Here is a 20,110-nt window from a genome sequence, read left to right on the forward strand (position 1 = left end):
CATAAATATTTATTTTGTTCATATATGAATACATATGAGAGATTTTGGCTTGGCCTTTGGGCACGCCAAAGGATATGACACTTGGTGTCATTTCATATCATGACACTTGGTGTCATATCCAATGACCCAACCAACCCTCTGGTCCAGTTCATTTTCAAGGATCTCTGTCCTCATGTCACCTCACCACCAGTGGTGGAAAAAGTACTCGCATGTTTTACTGTATAGAAATCTTTTGAAGATAGCAGATCTACAAGCTCACAATGTGTTGCATCTATTTTCAAATGGCCGAAGTGGGTAATGTGTGTGTTTTAATAGGATCTACAAAGTAACAGTAACTAGTAACTAAAGTTTTCAAATAATTGGAGTGGAGTAAAAGTACGATATTTGCCTCTGAGATGTAGTGGAGTAGAAGTCAAAGTATTGGAAATTGGAAATACTCAAGTAAAGTACAAATACCTCAAAATTGTACTTAAGTAAATGTACTTAGTTACTTTCCACCACTGTCACTTTCAAGGATCTCCGTCCTCGTGTCACCTCACCACTCACCAATAGCTTTCTGCACTTCAGTACCTGTGGAAAGCCTGGTTATAATGTACTGCTCAGTGCTCAGATCCGGTCTAGAGGCCGCCTACTACGTGCAGCAATATGTACATACACATACATGCAAGTGCCGTTTCCGCATCTGCTCTAGATACAAACCGGATCCGCAAGCTGTCAAGTGAATGTGACCCTCAGTACTCCCAGTCACAAGTCACGTTCATCTTAATGGTTTCTGATTGGTCCAAACAGTTAACCCCTTAGCGGCGTCTGATTGGTCCAGGCGATAAACCTCAGTTTCTGATTCGTCCACACGGTGAATCTCACAGTCAATCTTCAAACGGCTGCGTCCACCGCCCCTCTCTCGCGTTGACTGTGCTAAAGAAGGAGCAATATGGAGACCGCAGGGAAAGTAAGTTATTATTTAAAATATATATTATGTATTAGTCATATATACAGTTAGTTAGCAGCTTCTCTTACTGGTACTGGTCACCGTCGGTGCTGTGTTCGCATTGAACACAGACTTCATACAGGGGAGAAACGACGCGGAACTAGTCCAGTTCAGTGGATCAGTAACAAAGAAGCACTGTTTCACCGTTACTTCTGGCACAAGTTGCTGAAAAGCATTCAGATAGAATAACTTTCATTGACACCTGCCACTACGGTGAGATGTGCTGCACAGCACACAGTAGTTGCTAATCGAGGCTAACATGTTGAAACCACATGCAACTAATGGTGTTCTCGACTCTCACCGCTGTGGACTAGCATCAACTAGATCAAGGCGGTCACTGATATACAGTGGTGGAAGAAGTACTCAAATGATTTACTTAAGTAAAAGTATCAATAAATACCACAATCTAGACCTACTCAGTTACAAGTACTTAGTTAAAAGTCTGGTATTCAAAATTTACTGGAGCAAAAGTAAAAAAGTATTGGTATAAAAATGTACTTAAAGTACCAAAAGTAAAAGTACTCATTATGCAGAATGTCAATATGTATACAAATCTTTTGAAAATCTTTATTGAAAATAGCTGATCACAACGCGTCGCAATGCCATGTTGTGAGCTTGTAGATCTGCTACTTTCAAACAGCGGAAGTACAAAATCTACAAATAAGGCTAAAGTGATTAATGTATGTTTGATTTTATAATAATCAAAATCTACAAAGTCACTGGTAAGTTTTCAAATAATTATAGTGGAGTAAAAGTACAATATTTGCCTCTTAGATGTAGTGGAGTAGAAGTATAAGTATTGAAAATTGGAAACACTCCCAATAAAGTAAAAAAATACCTCATGGTTGTACTTAGGAACAGTAGGCTACTTGAGTAAATGTACTTAGTTACTTTACACCACTGATAATGATATAGGACAGTCTTGTATCAAGGCTACTGGTGGACATGAATGACCACTTTAAACTTGGGAATGTCGTAGACAAAACATGTCAATGGTTTAATAGCCCTCCTACTCCTCTAGCTCTATATTCTGATAATACTCATTGATATAGAGTGTTAGTCTCTTTGTCTCTCCAGCTCTTTATTAAACATAAAATGCATTTTCAGGTTGGGATACCAATTTTTTATCCAATCGGGATAGAGAATTTCATACAGATTAAACAAGTGAAATTGGAAGTGATGACACAAAGACATGAGCAGAAATTGGATCTGGAACTCTATAACAATGAAGCTGATAAATGGGTTCTCTCTCTTGATTGGCTGAGATTTTGTCACTTAGGCTACCTGAAAATGTATTTTCTGTTTAATAAAGAGCTGGAGAGACAGGGAGACCCCTGTGACTGAACAAACACGCTATAGCAATGATTACTACCAGAATCAGAATATATAACCTTCTAACAAAAAACTTTTTGTTTTAACAAAAAAATATCACTTACCCTACCTTTAGTGGTAGGGTTGCGTTACGGGGTGAGCTCAAGTTGACTTTGCAACCTGCTAATCTTACACCTCATGTAAAGACCACACTAACCCTGTACACATACAGCCTACTCTTCACCCCGTAACAGTTGTGATTCATTGCGGGGAAACGTATTGTCTATTCTTCAGGTGATCAAGTGCAAGGCTGCCGTTGCCTGGGAAGCTGGTAAACCTCTTTCCATTGAAGACGTGGAGGTGGCCCCACCAAACGCACATGAAGTCCGCATCAAGGTAACATTTGTGTAACACTCACAAAGGCAAATACACAATCTCATCTCTTTACAATATGCAGCCTTTTTTTTTTACTTTGTTTTATTATTCATGAGCCAGTGCTAATTAGACGTTTAGTCACAAACATCAAATATAAATACTATAGGCTATTAATGTAACTAAGTGAGCCATACAAGAAAGCAAGGGAAGTTGAAAAGGCCAGCTGTGTACACAGATGAATGTTCTCGGACTAGATCTGTCTCCACAGCTGTCTCAATCATTATTTTTTTAGGCTACCAAAGGAAGAATTATAGTACAATAATTATTACAAGCACAGTGTGCCATAGACCACATGTTGTCAGGACAGAATTTGAGCATTAAATTGTTTTGGTCCAGTTTCATGAATAGAATGTGCTTTTCAGGTCTTTGCCACCGGGGTGTGCCACACTGATGCCTACACGCTGAGTGGAAGTGACCCTGAAGGTCTTTTCCCAGTCATCCTGGGCCATGAGGGCGCTGGTACAGTGGAGAGCGTCGGTGAAGGTGTCACCAAATTCAAGCCTGGTGAGGTTTTGGGGTCAGACTGAACATTGAGGCCAGGGTGAATGTTTCACTAGACTGTTTGTTTTGGACTTGGTCTGAAGTTCATTTTACATTTTCATCTTAAGCATTGAACTGGTTTGGTTTAGATTATTTGAACGTTTTAAAATCTATTCTATGTCACCCAACTGACAAATTGAGTGACTAATAAGAACAGCAGCAGATTAAACTTGGAATATCCACATTGCACAAATGTCAAAATGAGTCTCTTACATAATTATTTATTAATAGTTAACTAGCATGCTAACTATTAGATTGTCTTTTTCAAACAGGTGATACTGTCATCCCACTGTATGTGCCACAGTGTGGAGAATGCAAATTCTGCAAAAATCCCAAGACCAACCTTTGCCAGAAAATTAGGTAAAATTGTTTTTTCACACAGAATCTTAGGATGGTTGTCAAATTGACCCATTCATGTATTTCTGAAAACCGTTCTGTATCTATCTAGCAGTGAAATGTGTTGTGAAGCAAACCTCTGGGCCTTTTACTAGCCTGTGTTCAACATAATCAAAACACAGCAACAACAGTAGAACACATAGCCCCAGGTATCCCACCCTGGCCAGGAAAATTAAAGCTCAGTCATCAGTCATCATTTCAATCGTGCTCATGCCTCAGGCTAAATACTCAGTCTCCTAGTAGTGTAATCATGTAATCACCCTCATAACCCCCCCCCCCTTCATTCTTTTCTGTATATTCCTCCCTACAGAGTAACTCAGGGGCAGGGTCTGCTCCCTGACAAGACCTCCCGCTTCAGCTGTAAGGGCAAGCAGCTGTTCCACTTCATGGGGACCAGCACGTTTTCCGAGTACACCGTGGTGGCTGACATCTCTCTGGCCAAGGTGAATGAGAAGGCGCCGATGGATAAGGTGTGCCTGCTAGGCTGTGGCATTTCCACGGGCTACGGTGCTGCACTCAACACTGCCAAGGTGGGTGATATGATTGTAATACCGAATGGGGATTATTCATTATAGGGCTGCTATCGATTATTTTTGTAGCGATTATTCCAACAATTACTTTTTTGATTACAGTAATCGAATAACTGAGAGCACGTTTTATAATATCTTTTATAATGTTTTACGTATCAAGATTGGCTATTTTCACCATTTTTTAAAAAACATTTTCAAAAGACAAGCTGAGATGGCTGTACCCCGTAAAGGAATAGACTAGGTTGCAAGGAATTTAACTTTCTTGCATTTCTCTGATACAATAGAGGAAAAAAAGGAGAGAGAATAATAATATTAATATCAAATTAACAATGGGATAGTGTCTGACATTATTGTACATATTAGCTATTTTACTGGGTAGGCTACTGTAGGTGCAAGAATGCAAATGGAGAACAGCTGAAGTGAGGCGTGTAGAGATGGGTACCTGCAGACATTCATATGTCTCTGCCTTAATTGACACATTTGGAGAACAGTAATACTTTATTCATGTCCTATCGTGTACCATGGAGGGCTGAGTGTCTGTCATTCCACCTTAACAGAACTCTGGGTGATTTTCCCTAATTGACACTCCCTCAACCAGAGAGGTGGGATCTTATTAGTGAAATCACATCGTGTTGTTATTGGTTGGAACAAACCTCTGCATGTTTCCTTCTCTCAGTGGCATATTCATGAATTAAAGTTCTCAGTCGCCACGACTGATTTCAGTCGTTTGGATTTGGACATAGAAGCCAGCATGTCTTCTATGGAAGTGTGTTGCGCACAATGCACAGCGAAAATAGCCTATTTACCTAGCCTATAGATATGCTATTTTTGGTTATTATTTTAATTCAAGATTAGAGCATTTGAAGTGGTCAAACTAGCAGCATATTCCATAAAACCCTAATGGTCTCGAATATTTCATAAAAGCAAAGGCTTCAATCCTCAATCTGTGATTACTTCACTTGGAACAATATTACTAAAACATAATAATTTTACATATTGTGTTAATTGTTTTGGAAACAGCGCTAGTATGGGGGCTCCTTTCACACCGTTTCACAGATCACAAATTAGGACTTGGCCATACAACAATTTTTAGTCGTGATATTTAATTTACCTTTAATCACTGTATATTGCAATATTTACATGCCATAATATAACATATATGTGCTATGATATAAAAATATTACTGTATGTTTAGGTGGAGCCCGGCTCTACCTGTGCTGTGTTTGGCCTTGGTGCAGTGGGTTTGGCTGTGGTCATGGGCTGCAAGGTTGCTGGAGCGACCAGAATCATTGGCGTAGACCTCAACTCTGACAAGTTTGAGAAGGCCAAGGAGTTTGGTGCCACCGAATTTGTGAACCCAAAGGACCACAGCAAGCCCATCCAGGAGGTTCTTGTGGAGATGACTGATGGAGGAGTGGACTACTCCTTTGAATGCATCGGAAATGTGGGAGTCATGGTGAGTCTGATTTGGAAGTCTGAGTGATGACATGGCAGTCACCTTGCCATACCTCTGTTCATTCAAGCTTCATGTGAGTGAAGCTTCAGAAGGCAGGACACATAGTAACATTCTAAATTAGCACATGCTAAAATGTCATTTAGCGTTTGTATCGGCCACAATAGTTCGGATATTTCCCGCCAAAGCTGATGTTCCACTTAAAGTCATAGAACCACATGACAAATTAATTAGAACACAATATACTAACATTTGATCAACATTCTTTAGCTACATAAGAGCATAATATAAATACTGTTTGCTTATGGTAATGAAGCAACAAAAATAATTTGAAGTATGTCGACAGACTAATAATCCAGTGCACACTACGATTATAGAATTTGGTTCACTTTAATTTAATTTGAAGAATTGAACATTTCATCTGGTTTACTCAAGTCATATAATCCCATACATTGGATTCTTTGTCAGTTTACTTGATTGTTAATAAGGACATTGTCGCTTGGACGTTTTTGTCAACATAATTTGTATTTGTTGTAATAGCTTATGCCAGCTGCTCTCAGCCTTTGACAAATAATATACGTTTTTTCCCCAGTTAAAGGTATTGAACTATGATGACAAATCCAGAGATCCCAATTTCCGATATTCAACCCTAAATAGTACATGTATTTTATTTGGTTTGGTGGCGAAGGCAGATTTCCCTGTGGTTCTTTTGTGCACTTTTCACAAAACGGTTTGTGTCTATAGTATAAACATTATCTAACGTCCTTGTGGTCCGTTCAGAGTGCTCTCTCTTGCTCTCTCTCTCTCCGTTTCTGACTCATAAACACATACCAGCTGAGCTGACATACAGCAATGTGAGTGAGCGAGAAAGTGATTATATGTTTTTTTTCTTGTCGGAATGCTTGCCGTATAAATTCTCCTCCACATGACATGACAACCCTCTGGGCTTTGGAGTGGTCCAGCGATCCAGCTGTGCTTCAAAATGGCGCTGACCGAGAGGAGCGTTCCCATTCCTTAAAGCGAACGCTATTATTTCCTCTCCTCCTTTCCTCCTTACTTGGAGGCCTGGGAATCTACACGAGTGCAGGACACAAGGATGTTAGTTCTGGTATTGGGATGTGGCTATTGTCAGCCTAATATCACTGCGTAGACATTAGTCTGGAATCTCTGTGTGGAACCTGCATTTCCGAGGGGCAAATAAAAAAAATGCCTCTGGTGATAAACCTGCCCTATATTTGCATAGTGGGCCCTGATTGGTCACTCACAACTTCGGAGGGAGAGAAATCCAATCTCTATTGAGAGGGGCCAGACCTAATCTGCCGAGGGCAATTTCTTTTTGCAATGGCAGATTCGTCTGGAACCAGGCTAATTGTCAAGCACTCTGTGTCCTATCTAAGGACCACCTCCTCGAACCATTGCACATGTGCTAGTTATATTGTATTAAATACTCTAACATACCGGTATCAGGGTTTTTCCTGGCTCAGAATGGTCCATTGGGAATGAATATGCAGGACAGTAAGCATGATAAGTCTGTAATTGTTATATGCATGCAACAGTAAAGGCAATGAGTTTGATATTTTGCAACATTGCACTTGGGTGGAGTGGGGTTGACAGGGTGAGTGAAGTGGGCAAAGATGATACAAAATGGGATGTGGGGTTTGAAGAGATATTGTTATAAATATTTTCTATTTAATAAATTAAATATAACATTGCAGATGATTCACGTACATCTGGGAACCCATTCGGGGGCAACACCTCTTTTGTTGCGTGTAGAAACAGGAACTTGGTTTGGCTCCTCCCCTTTCTTAGTCCACTTCCTCCCGGGTGCTTCTGTGTTTATTCTTACTAACAACAACACTACATGTTTAAGACAGTGGGGTTGACAGATTCTGTCTTGAGAGATTACGTACAACAGACTCTTGATTTGTATTTAATCCAGGGGTGTCAAACTCAATTTGGTGTCCGGGCAAGATTGGTCAAATTGTGACTTGAGGTGGGCAGGAACCAGTTGCGGACACACATGCGCGCTCACGCATTCAGTTATACAGCATTGTTTTTCAATCTGTTGTCTGAACTTGTCTCAGAAAACAAACAATGCAATTTGTAACAATAATAATAATTATAATAATTATAATTATTATTATAAACCATTTTAAGTAGAATAATTCAATGTGAAGTTAAACAATACCTGGTAATTTGTGTGGGTTGTTAAATAATTACATTTATAGAACAGTGGTGTAAAGTAACTAATTACATTTACTCAAGTACTGTACCTAAGTAAAGATTTGAAGTAGTTTTACTTTATTAGAGTATTTCCAATTTCCAGAACTTTTACTTCTACTCCACTACATCTCAGTCACTGCTATAACTACAGTATATCATTTAAAAAAAAAATGTATGTGTGTTCTCTTCTCCTCAGCTTTCAGGTAATGGTAAATAGCTGTTCACCTGTGGCTCTTTTTATGCGGTATTTGACGACGTAGAAGAGGACACCTTATGTTAATTTACATGGCTATGGCTTCAATTGCTTGCCTATTGTTCTTTACAGAAGGAGTTTCACTGCAGCAAGTGGGGAGGGGGGAGCGTTCTCATGTCTCATATATATATATATATATATATATATATATATATAATATATAGACATAAAAAAGTTAGAGAACCACATTATAGCAACATAAGTGTTTCAGAAAACTGTTAGCATTTAGGAGACATTTGTAAAGATTTCCATGATTTTTCAAAAATAGCAGATCTACAAGCAGATCCACAATAGCAGATCTACTTTATATCTGCTATTTTTGAATAGCCAAATAAATCTTAAAATTACAGAGATGCTTTCCCCAGATAGAATGTTAAATACACTCTGAGTTCAAATAACACTGAGGATTTCACTGGGCAAGCTCCTGAGAAATAAAAGAAGCAGCTTTGATACATTTATTTTTTAACACATATATGATTAATGCTTCTAACTACCTATTATATATATATATATATATATATATATATATATATATATAATATAGACATAAAAAAGTTAGAGAACCACATTATAGCAACATAAGTGTTTCAGAAAACTGTTAGCATTTAGGAGACATTTGTAAAGATTTCCATGATTTTTCAAAAATAGCAGATCTACAAGCTCACAGTGCAGCACTCAGTGCAGCACTATGAGCTTGTAGATCTGCTATTTTTGAATAGCCAAATAAATCTTAAAATGACACAGATGCTTTCCCCAGATAGAATGTTAAATCCACTCCGAGTTCAATTAACACTGAGGATTTCACTGGGCAAGCTCCTGAGAAATAAAAGAAGCAGCTTTGATAGATTTATTTTTAACACATCTAAGTCACTAGCTGCTTCAGAAGAGAGAGAGAGAGGAGAGAGAGAGAGAGAGAGAGAGAGAGGAGAGAGAGAGAGAGAGAGAGAGAGAGAGAGAGAGAGAGAGAGAGAGAGAGAGAGAGAGAGAGAGAGAGAGAGAGAGAGAGAGAGAGAGAGAGAGAGAGAGGAGAGAGAGAGAGAGAGAGAGAGAGAGAGAGAGAGAGAGAGAGAGAGAGAGAGAAGAGAGAGAGAGAGAGAGAGAGAGAGAGAGAGAGAGAGAGAGAGAGAGAGAGAGAGAGAGAGAGAGAGAGAGAGAGAGAGAGAGAGAGAGAGAGAGAGAGAGTCTGACTCCTGTGTGAGGATCAAAGAGTATAGCCATTACTACTCGACTAGTAGTTGAATAGACTCTTAACGAGCCAATCAGCCACACATTCCACAGCTGGGGAGAGACAATGCGGGCCATCAAAGGTACTTGCTGCAGCCAAGTAGCAGCGAGTGGCAGAGTGGGGGAGATCTGCTTGGACGCTCAGCAAGGCAATGTAAACTCCGACTCTATGTCTGTTAGATGTAGTATCAATTTACTATTTTTAAAAGTATTTCCTGGGCCGCCAGGGACCTTTCCGTGGGCCGCAAAACGCCCGCGGGCCGCGAGTTTGACACCGCTGATTTAATCCAATAGCTCTATCAAGAATGCAGTTTAAATGCTGTCCATAGAGTGGAGAGGTGCAGAGGTCACATTCTGCTTCAGAGCATTTCACCCTCCTTTTTATTGACTTGATCTGTCAAGGCCATGGTACTTATGTCATCAGCTTTTGGTCCATCAGTGACCACCCTGCAGCACATGTCAAGGTGGTCATCTTTGAGCTGGTTCCTCAATGGTGGGTGTTGAAAATTGATTGATTGAATGCAATGATTGTGTAAACAAATCATATGACAAAAATTCAAAACATGGGGTCGGTCATATATTGTATATTATCTTTATTTATACCAGCTTGAGAGCCGAGAACAACAACGTTTGCGGTCTGAACAGGGGCAGCGAGGATAGTGAAATATGCTGAAATTGTGCATGCTCTCTTCATGATTAGGATGAAAATAAAATGCAAAAATACTGAAATGTATTCAAATAGAGAATTATACAACAGGTAGTTCCATTCAAGCAATCGTATTGTTCAACTAGACCTTTTTAGAATGTGGTCAAATCAGGAACACCTTGCTTTTCCCAAATGAAAAATGCCTATAAATGTATTTGTCACTTTAAATCTTACATTCATGATGAGTCAACAAGTGCTAGAAAGTTTCTAGGTTGATGGTAAAGCTTAATTTATACTCTGTACTATGGTGTCGCTTGTCAAAAAATGTTGGTGTCCACAAATAGTGTGATTCTATGATGTACGTATTTGATTAGGCAGCGGAGTTATGGATAAAAAAAAGCCGCTGATACATTTAGTTTAGATTTCCTCAGCCAACATGTTGAGGTGAATTGGTATCTCACTAACCTGGCATGGGGATAATTATGAATCTTAATAATTAATCACATATACTGTATGTAGTGCAGCAACATCTCCATCAGAGGGCGCTGCTTTCAAGCAAAAGCTTATTTTCTCTTTTGCCATGTATGTATGAGGTTCATACAATGCATTTGCTTTAGCATGTGATCCAGTGACCGTACACATATTAGACAGCAAATTAGTTTTGAGTGAATTCTGTTTGTGAGTCCAGCACATAGAAAACCTACTAAATGGCACTCGCAGCAGTGTTCAATGTAAAACACAACACTAACAATTTAATAACACTAATTTGCCAGTCTGTTTTACTAATTCATGCTCATGTAATGCCAGCACTCAAAGTGGTAGTCTACATTGAATATAAAACTATGTTGCCCTTTTAGAGAACAATCATTTTAATATTGTTTTAATTTGTCATTTCAGAGAGCTGCTCTGGAAGCATGCCACAAAGGCTGGGGTGAGAGCGTCATCATCGGGGTGGCTGGAGCAGGGCAGGAGATCTCCACAAGACCTTTCCAGCTGGTCACAGGCAGAGTGTGGAAGGGCACAGCATTTGGAGGTGAGCAACATGATTTAGTTTTTTTTTATCAAACGGGGCTTGTCCAAAATCTTTCAATATTTTTCTCCTCATGCCTCAGTCCATTTCGATTATCCAAGAGAAGTCCATGATACACCTTTATTTGATCATGGCTAACAGACATGTTTTGGCAGGAGACTTTGTCTGCTTGCTTTGCTTTTTAACTTGACCCAGACAAACCTCTCTGAGCTTCAGGTGCATTGGTAGGAGTGAGCAATGGACTTAATAGAGACCATAGTTCAAGCCAATATACTAAGCCCAATATAGACTGATGCTGCCATCACTTATGGCTAGAGGTGGGAAGTAGGATCGCTTTTTTACTTACCTCTGTGTTTGAGCTACTAAGATGGGTAAAACATGGATAGTCACGGTCACGTGTGGCTTTGTTCGGGCCGCTATGCGGCCCGAACGTCTAGCGTGACGCGTCGTTCACTTTGCAGTGCCACCTTACAGGCACCTAAAGAGGTGAAGTGCATCACCTCTGCAAGGACCCAAACCCACTTTGTGATTACTCACACCTGGCATGGCAGACCTGTGAGCAGTGTGCAGTGGTGTACAATGTTAAAAGAGAGACCAAATGGCAGGAGATGAAGTGAGCAGTTTATTGGTGTGTGGCGTGATGTCAGATTACGTCACACTGTTTCGGGACGACCGTCTCATCGTGATGTCAGATTACGTCACACTGGCGTGATGTCAGATTACGTCACACTGGCTACATACGTACATACTGACAACCGACATGGCGCAGGATTCAAATTGTATATACTATAGAAGCCTTTGGGCGGCCGAGCGTCTAGCCCTTCGGGTTGCCGAGGGTCTAGTCGGGGACCGGCCTACACAGGAACGATGTAAATAGGGAATGAATGCTCCACCCTTTAAATCAAACCCCATTATACCTGTTGTCATAGGACCCGTTTTGGCCATCTGTTTGCCTGTGTCCATTTATGCCCATCTGTGTGTGCATTTATGCCCATATATGGAGCTATCTGTGTCTGTGATATATGGACATCTCTGTATGTGTCTGGGTGTGTCCCTTTTATGCCCGTATATGGAGATCTCTGTGTCTGTCTGTGTCCATTTATGCCCATTATCCTAAAGGAGTTCGCTATAAACAATGTTGTCAGTAATGCCCTTGTCATTATCCACAATGAAAACTTTTACAGCGCTGGCTCTCTTTCCTCTAGAGAAGGCTGTGTAGAGTTGGCCATGAGCGAACACAGGTTTAGGCAAGTAGATGCCAACTCGTTCATTCTCTTGGCCCTGACCCCTATTGATTGTAACAGAGAATGCTAAGCGGATAGGGAACTGTCGTCTAATGAAGGTGAAGGGAAGCTCACCTCTGTCATAGTGAGGTATTCTTGGTAGGAAGATTGTTTCACCCCTGTTTGTGCCTACTGCAATCTCACACTCAATGACTCTGTCCATCATTTGCATTACCACCATTCTGGTGCCATTCTTGAGAGTGCGGTCAGGACCTGATTGCAGGTTTCTAAGCAGCTTGACTGGTGCGCCTACTTTCAATTTGCAGCTGCAGCTGCTCGACGGCGACGCGCACGATGCATTTTGGCATTGTGTGTCCTCTTGCTCAATGAGGTTTTTCTGCATGGTTCCATGCGTAGTTTTTTGGTGGGGGGTGTCCAGCTGTCACTGAGGTTTCCAGGCTGACTGTCTTGATCAGGGTTATCTGTTGCTTCATCTGCAGCTGCTCGACGCGCACGATGCATTTTGGCATTGTGTGTCCTCTTGCTCAATGAGGTTTTTCTGCGTGGTTCCATGCGTCGTTTTTTGGTGGCGGGTGTCCAGCTGTCACTGGGGTTAGCTGTAGCCATGGTCACATCCAATGACAGGGTGTGGCTGTTTCCCGGCTGACTGTCCCGATCAGGGGTGTACGGTCTGATGTCATACTGAGGTCAGCACGTTGATGTTTCCATATATGGACACTCAGAGAGATTTTGTGTTGACTCATCTAGCGTATGTGATGTCAGAGCCTTTTATGAAGTGATGTCACAATGAGTCAGCGCTTGCTCCGAAACAGCCCGATGTCAGTCATCTCCGCATACGGAGATTCCAAACCTTTTGCGTTAGTTCCGGAAAACCGCATATCGGGTCGGGTCGAAGCCTAGCTAAGAACGTAGGCAAAGGTCTGAGCTATCTGCGTGCGAAATTGTGTTTCAGACACAGTGCCGGTTCCCTCTTTGATGCAAACCTCATTATACCTGTTGTCATAGTTTTATGCCCATATATGGAGATCTCTGTATCTGGTTGTCTGTGTCCCTTTATGCCCATAATGGAGATCTCTGTATCTGTCTGTGCCTTCGACTGTGTTGCAAACACAGTGCCGGTTCCCCCTTTAATGCAAACCCCATTATACCTGTTGTCATTGGACCCGTTTTGACTTTATTATGGAGATCTCTGGATCTGTCTGTCTGTTTCCCTTTCATGCCCATATATGCGGATCTATGTATCTGTTTGTATGTGTCCTTTTATGCCCATATATGGCATATATCTCTGTCGCTTTTTGTTTGTTTCTTCTTTAAGCAGAATATGCAGCCTGCATAAATCTGCATCATTCAAGTCATCATCCCAGTCCCACGCTTTGTTGCTCTTTTCTTTTTTGTAGCGGGAGAGTTCAGCTTGAGTTTTTTTGGAGAACTTGTTTTTTGTTGGTCTTGTGCTGTTGATTTAGCTTGTCTTATGTTTGTCTCCCCCGTCTGCACCTCATCCAACTCAGATCTTGACTGATCCTTGTTTTCTTCAGTAAAAGCAGCACAGTTAATTAATTCTTCATCACCGATCTCATCAAAAAAAACTGTCTCCTCCTCTGTCTGCTCCTCCTGTCTTCCCACCAGATGTTGACTGTTCCATCTTCTCCCCAGGAACACTGTCTCCTCCTCCATCTGCTCCTCCTGTCTGGCCAGCAGATGTTGACTGTCCCATCTGATCCCCAGCAACAGCATTATTAGCTTTCCATTTCGCATCCCAATCGAGTTTTGTAATTCTTTGGTTCATTTTTATTTTTTCCTGCTCCAGTTTTTGTATATAAAGAAGGACTTGAGTCGATGTCTTGAAGGCCTGCTCCTGCAATTCCTTCCGGCTTTCCATGAACTTGCACTGATAATTTAGAAGTACCAAGTTGTTACGAATTATTTCTCCTTCACCGGGGTTTAGCTTTGGTAGCTTTTCTGGAGTACTCATTTTTTTGAGAGCTGCTTATAGACTATATGCAGAGGTCTGTCAAGAGTGCTGGACTTAGCTTAGAAGCCGGCTTATATACTTTCATCTGACACGTATGCCACGTGATGTCAGAGCCCTTTATGATGTGATGTCGTATGCCACGTGATGTCAGAGCCCTTTATGATGTGATGTCACAATGAGTCAGCGCTTGCGCGAGAAGTGATTGGCAGGTGAGATTGACCACCCGGAAGTAAATTTGGAGCAGACACTTTATGACACTTTATGATTATTTTAAAATGAGGCACATGTGAAGGTTGTAAATTAAGTAGAAAATTACTTATATACTTTTGCATGAGTGATTTTTGTAGCAAGTTGGGAGGGAAATGGAGCAGTGCTTTGGCCGTGAGTTGTTCCTTAGTGGTTGAGGTTCCAAACGCGCACGGCTCTCTGATTGTATTGTTGGGATATAGATGAGCTCCAAAAACAATGTTTAATTGTATTTGTATAACCGACCAACGTTACAGTACTGTATTGGTATGCCGATTGCACTTATAGCATACCATAAGTTAACTTACACTGGGGCATCCAGGTGCTACCAGGGGTTTGAATCCTGCCGCGTGCATAGGGCTTGGCGTACGCTCCAAGGAACACAATTGGCCATGTTAGCTGGTGTACCATATTCCTTGCTACTGAAATGTGATTCCATGCATTTTTCATGTTACATACTTTCATGTTATCTTGATGTAATTTGGCAATTTCCCTAGATTGCCACTAATTCTCCAGGTAACAGGAGTGTCTCTGTCACACACCCAAGATTTGGCTAATGACTAAATTCTCCAACCGTCTTGTGCCTGTTTCCCAGGCTGGAAGAGTGTGGAGAGTGTCCCCAAACTGGTGGAAGATTACATGAACAAGAAGCTGAAAGTGGATGAGTTTGTGACCCACACCTTGCCCTTCGACCAGATCAATGAAGCCTTTGACCTTATGCATGCTGGAAAGAGGTGAGCAGTATGGTTGGGTGTTCAGTGGTCATAGGGCTATTCCTATGCTTGTGTATTATTATTAATAGAAATATATGTATCACACACAGTATATAAAATATTATAATTATGAATTATTCTCACTTGCTTCTGTTTACTTGTGTTGAGCTTGTTCTGTTTAAAACACTAACAACCTCATTTATCACCTTTTCATTGCAGTATCCGCGCAGTGCTGAAGTTCTGAAGTTCTTGATTCCCTGCCATCTATCAATCCGGCCTTCAAGCAATCTTCTTTTACAGTTCTAGCACTTAATTTTGTGCACTTATACTTTACTTTACATACTGTATCTCCTTATTAGAATGCAGGTATTCACAGCAGAATCTCTGTGGTGTGAAATGTTCTGTGTGGTCAAGAAAGTTTTTCAAATTACATTGTTCAGCTTGATCCTCTAATAGATCGTTATATGAAAAAGAAAATTCCCATTGCCAAAGTTCAGCCATGGCATTTGCATAGCTAAGTTGTAGCACTTAATATTGTGCACTTATACCACATGTGTCCTTATTAGAACGTAAGTCTTCACAGCAGAATGTTTGGCTTAAAATGTTCTCCATGTGGTTATTAAATGTCTTTAAAATGACTTTGTTGTTGTTCAGCTTGATTCTCTACTCTAAATACCATCATGTGAATCAGACTGTGGTGGACAAAGTATTCAACCCCAGACAGTAGTCAAATTATAGATTCTCCTGGTCAAATATTACTCAACTGCAAGTGAAACTTGTTCTGTCAAATTTGTACTTGAGTTAAAGTACTGGATTACTTGCTTTTAGTACAAATTAAGTACATTTTCTTTTTTATATCAATGCATTGCTGTATTGAAATTTTGACATTTTCCAAAACAATTCAAGACTTTCAAAAGTTAATAATAACTAGAAAAAGTGCTCCTCGGAGCACAAGTCTCCGCCAGCAGACTTGTGTTGGGAATGTTGGGAATGTTCTAATTCTTATGTTCTAATTAGAACATGTTACTGTGTCATAGTAACATGACACAAGTGTCCTATCCGTCTGTTTTATCCAAACCTTAGTTGGATAAAACTGGTATCCCCACCTGGAGTTACTGTATAACTGTCCTATCCGTCCTGTCTGTATAAGTGTCCTATCCGTCCTGTCTGTATAAGTGTCCTATCCGTCCTGTCTATGTAAGTGTCCTATCCGTCCTGTCTGTGTAAGTGTCCTATCTGTCCTGTCTGTGTAAGTGTCCTATCCAATTGTTACAGTATCCGCCATTTCTCAGCCATTTCGTGATTATTCCTGTCTTACCTCACTTTGAAAGAGGCAAAGACTCTTTCAAAGTGACACATGTATTTATAGCCCGTTATATGTCACTAGCCAATCAGATCACACTATTTCACCGTATTGTCAAGTGTCACGTGAGGCTCGACCAATGTTTGCTTGGCTGACGGAAAGTGAAAACAAACTCTCCTGGCGGAGACAATAATAATAAAATAGCAGACACAAGCTCACGAGGCGTGGCCGCGTGGCATTGTGATGTGTTGTGAGCTTGTAGATCGGCTATTACAGTATTTGAAATGGGGCCTAAGTGGTTAATTAATGTACTTTTTCTCTTCCTCGAAATGTAGTGAAGTCAAAAGTACAATATTTGTCTTTGAAATGTAGTGGAGTGAAAGTCAAAGTCATAAGTATCCAAAAATACAAATACTCACAGATACTCAAATGTTCTCAAGTACAGTATTGAAGTAAATGTACTTCATAACTGTCCACCACTGGAATCAGAAGGTGTTCATTGCCAAGTTCGGCCATGGCATATGCTATAACGATCAACTCAAAACTACAGATCAAAAACATGTATGTAGTGCAGGGAATTGCTGATGGTACATTTCAGCATAGCTAAATATTACAGAAAAAGGAGAAGCCCTTAGGCTTACTTCAGGCACACTTGCGCTGAACCAAGGATATGGTTAAACCATATGCATGGTGATTTTGGTGCAAGTGTGCCTGAAGTAAGCCTAAGTGAGCTCCTTGTATCTTTTATTTTTGCCCCTATAGCTAAATATTAGGTGGGAGATATACACTCAACTACTCAGACATATTGCTGTATTACAATGTATCATTTTGCTGAAACCTATTGTCATGACTGCTCAAGAGCTCTGACAAGAGAGAGATGCATACAAAACAGCCAGCAATAGAAAAGGTGTTTCAAAAACTTCACTGAAGAAAAAAATACAAGTTTGGGTGTGAAATGTAGTCTAGTCAGTGGTGTGTGAGTACATGTGTGGACACAGTAGTAATGTGAAGCATAAGTGTTGTTACAGTTACATATTAATCCAAACCAAAAAGCAGTCCATGGGGGAGAGAGAAGCTATTATGCGGGGTCTATGTATGTACTGCATGTTTATTATGATATTTGAAAATAGCTTAAACTTTTGAAAAATATTGAACCACTTTCAACCTGGTGTAACCAGGTGGAGTTTTTAGTGTATGTCTTTGACACCAATTGATTGTGGTTTATTGTGTCAATGAGTGCAGGTGTACATGTGTGGAGACTTGGTGATCAGGATTGGTGAGCCACTGATGATGCCAACCAATCATGATCTGGGCCTGCTTTTAAAAGCAAGAAGTTGGCAAGCAGGAAACAAATTTGCATTTTTTAAAAAAACATTTAATGTTAAAAAAAAATAGAAGCCTGACTTTTTCAGTGCGGATTTCCCCCAATACAGAGTCAAATTCTATACCAAATATATTGTATGTAAACACTAGAAGTCTAGACTAGAACCAGTTGGTTATGTCCCCTGTGCAGTAGTGTTGCCATGTCCGCTTATTATAAGCGACTTTGGGCTTGCTTTTCTGGAATGTCGCTCATAAACATTAGTTGCTGGTACCGTTTTTTTGGGCTTGTTTCTATCGTGTAGTTGTTTATTTGGGCTTGTTTCCTAATGTTGTTTAAACCAGTGGTTCTCAAACATGTTCATGTCAAGGACCCCCCAAATTAGTATTTGTCCAAATCTGAAAATATGTTGTGCCGGGTATCCCTAGCCTGGTGGCCCCATACAAGATTTGTGTTAAAATGTTTAAAAAATATTCCAAACTTGCCTCTTTTTGAAAATGGATCTACAAGCTTGTAGATTGGCTATAATAGCCGAATCGTTTTCTTTTGGGCTTGTTTTTATAGACCTGCTTGCTATTTCTCTCGCAGAATCTGGCAACACTGGCAATCAGGGTTTTTAACAGGTGGACGTTCCAACGCGTAATCCCCTTTCCTTCAACATGGTGGAGTCGGACGCGGTAAATATTAATGTTTTAGTGCACCACGTTAGGCCTCCTATATCAAGCAAATTTCTCCACTTTGTTGACCTAAAATCACATGTTTGCATTGACGGTGTGCTGGTTTAATTGTCTATTCACAGAAACATTTAATAAGCTTTCACAGAATGTTTTCACTTTAGAAGACCATGTGGTCCATGTCTATTCCCAAACCCTTTAGCTCGAGACCTAAATTAGCAGTGGTGGAGAAAGTACTCAAATGTTTTACTTAAGTAAAAGTATCAATATTGCAATGTAGAAGTACTCTGTTGCAAGTAAAAGTCTGGTGCAACATTTACTTGAATAAAAGCACAAAAGTATTGGTATCACAATGTACTGAAAGTACCACAAGTAAAAGTAGGCCTACTGAAATGTTTGAAAATAGCAGCTCTACAAGCTCACGGTGCGACTTGTGAGCTTGTAGATTGGCGATTTTCAAATAGCCTAGGTATGAAATGGGACTAAAGTGGCTAATGTTTTATAATGTAATCATTTATATCTGCAAAGTAACTAAAGTTTTCAAATAATTGTAGTGAGAAAAGTACAATATTTGAGTGGAAGTAAAAGTATTGGAAATACTCAAGTAAAGTACAAATACCTCAAAATGTTAACAGTACATGTACTTAGTTACTTTCCACCACTGGAAATTAGACGTTTGGCCCGGAGTCGGACCCAAACTAGTGAAAATGAGCAGACGAAATTGGATCTGACGAAAAATGAAGCTGATAAATGGGTACTCTACTGATTGGCTGAAATTGTGTCACCTACCTGAAAATGTATTTTCTAATACTAGTTTAATAAAGAGCTGGGGAGATCCCTGTGACTGAACACTCTATAGCAATAATTACAATCAGAATAAAGTGCTTAAACCTTTTAACAAAAACTTTTTTGTTTTAACCAAAAAATATCACTTATTGAATGACTTGTCTTTTAGTTCTACTGGATCTCTTCTCCACTAGTGCCTCCCTAACATTTTAATCTAGTTTTTATTTGTTGACTAAAATGTCAATATATTTAGTCTTAGTTTTAGTCATCGTAGCTTAGTTTTTATTTCGTTTTTATTTCGTTTTCGTCAGTTCGTCAGCATGATGGCGTTAGTTTACGTAGGACATGGGAGTCATAGCCTACTGTACACACCCCAGCTGTAATCAGCTGTCTGTCAGACTGCCCATTGAATAAGTGTTTCTAATCAGCCATTGAATAAGTATTTCTAATCAGCCATGCTTTTACGTACGTAACAATCACAGCTCAGCTCGTGCTCTCAACAGGGCCGTCCCTTTAAACATATGGCTTCCCCATTCACTTGATCACTGCTTGAGCTGACGTCATAGACGGGCCTCCAAGTACAATGTTAATCAATGTGTTTCCCTAAGTACACTGACAACGGGTGAAACAGGTACAGTATTGCATAATAACTGACATAACTACCCGTGTATTGCGAGAACCAAACCTGGCACGTGTACCCCAAAGGAGCCAAAGAAGTGCGTTGCCTGGTGGGGAATCGGCCGGATCAGCGGTTTCCCATAAATACATAAATCCATAAATACGCATGTATGAAGATCTCCTCTGATGTCATAAATCATTGGT

The 20,110-nt window shown here is 40.3% G+C and overlaps 1 protein-coding gene across 1 annotated transcript; it reads left to right on the top strand.

Annotated features, from left to right (window-relative positions):
• Positions 1 to 853: 853 nt before the first annotated feature.
• On the top strand, positions 854 to 15,842 carry adh5 (alcohol dehydrogenase 5). The gene is made up of 9 exons (XM_084085865.1): positions 854 to 949; positions 2,594 to 2,695; positions 3,097 to 3,238; positions 3,547 to 3,634; positions 3,981 to 4,200; positions 5,396 to 5,656; positions 10,897 to 11,032; positions 15,087 to 15,225; positions 15,424 to 15,842. The coding sequence occupies exons 1-9, from the start codon at positions 932 to 934 to the stop codon at positions 15,446 to 15,448; spliced, it is 1,131 nt and encodes a 376-aa protein (XP_083941991.1). The 5' UTR covers positions 854 to 931; the 3' UTR covers positions 15,449 to 15,842.
• The last annotated feature ends 4,268 nt before the right edge of the window (positions 15,843 to 20,110 follow it).

The sequence above is a fragment of the Gymnoscopelus microlampas genome (assembly GCF_963454915.1).
Source record: "Gymnoscopelus microlampas genome assembly, chromosome: 18".
In the NCBI taxonomy this organism is placed as follows: domain Eukaryota; kingdom Metazoa; phylum Chordata; class Actinopteri; order Myctophiformes; family Myctophidae; genus Gymnoscopelus; species Gymnoscopelus microlampas.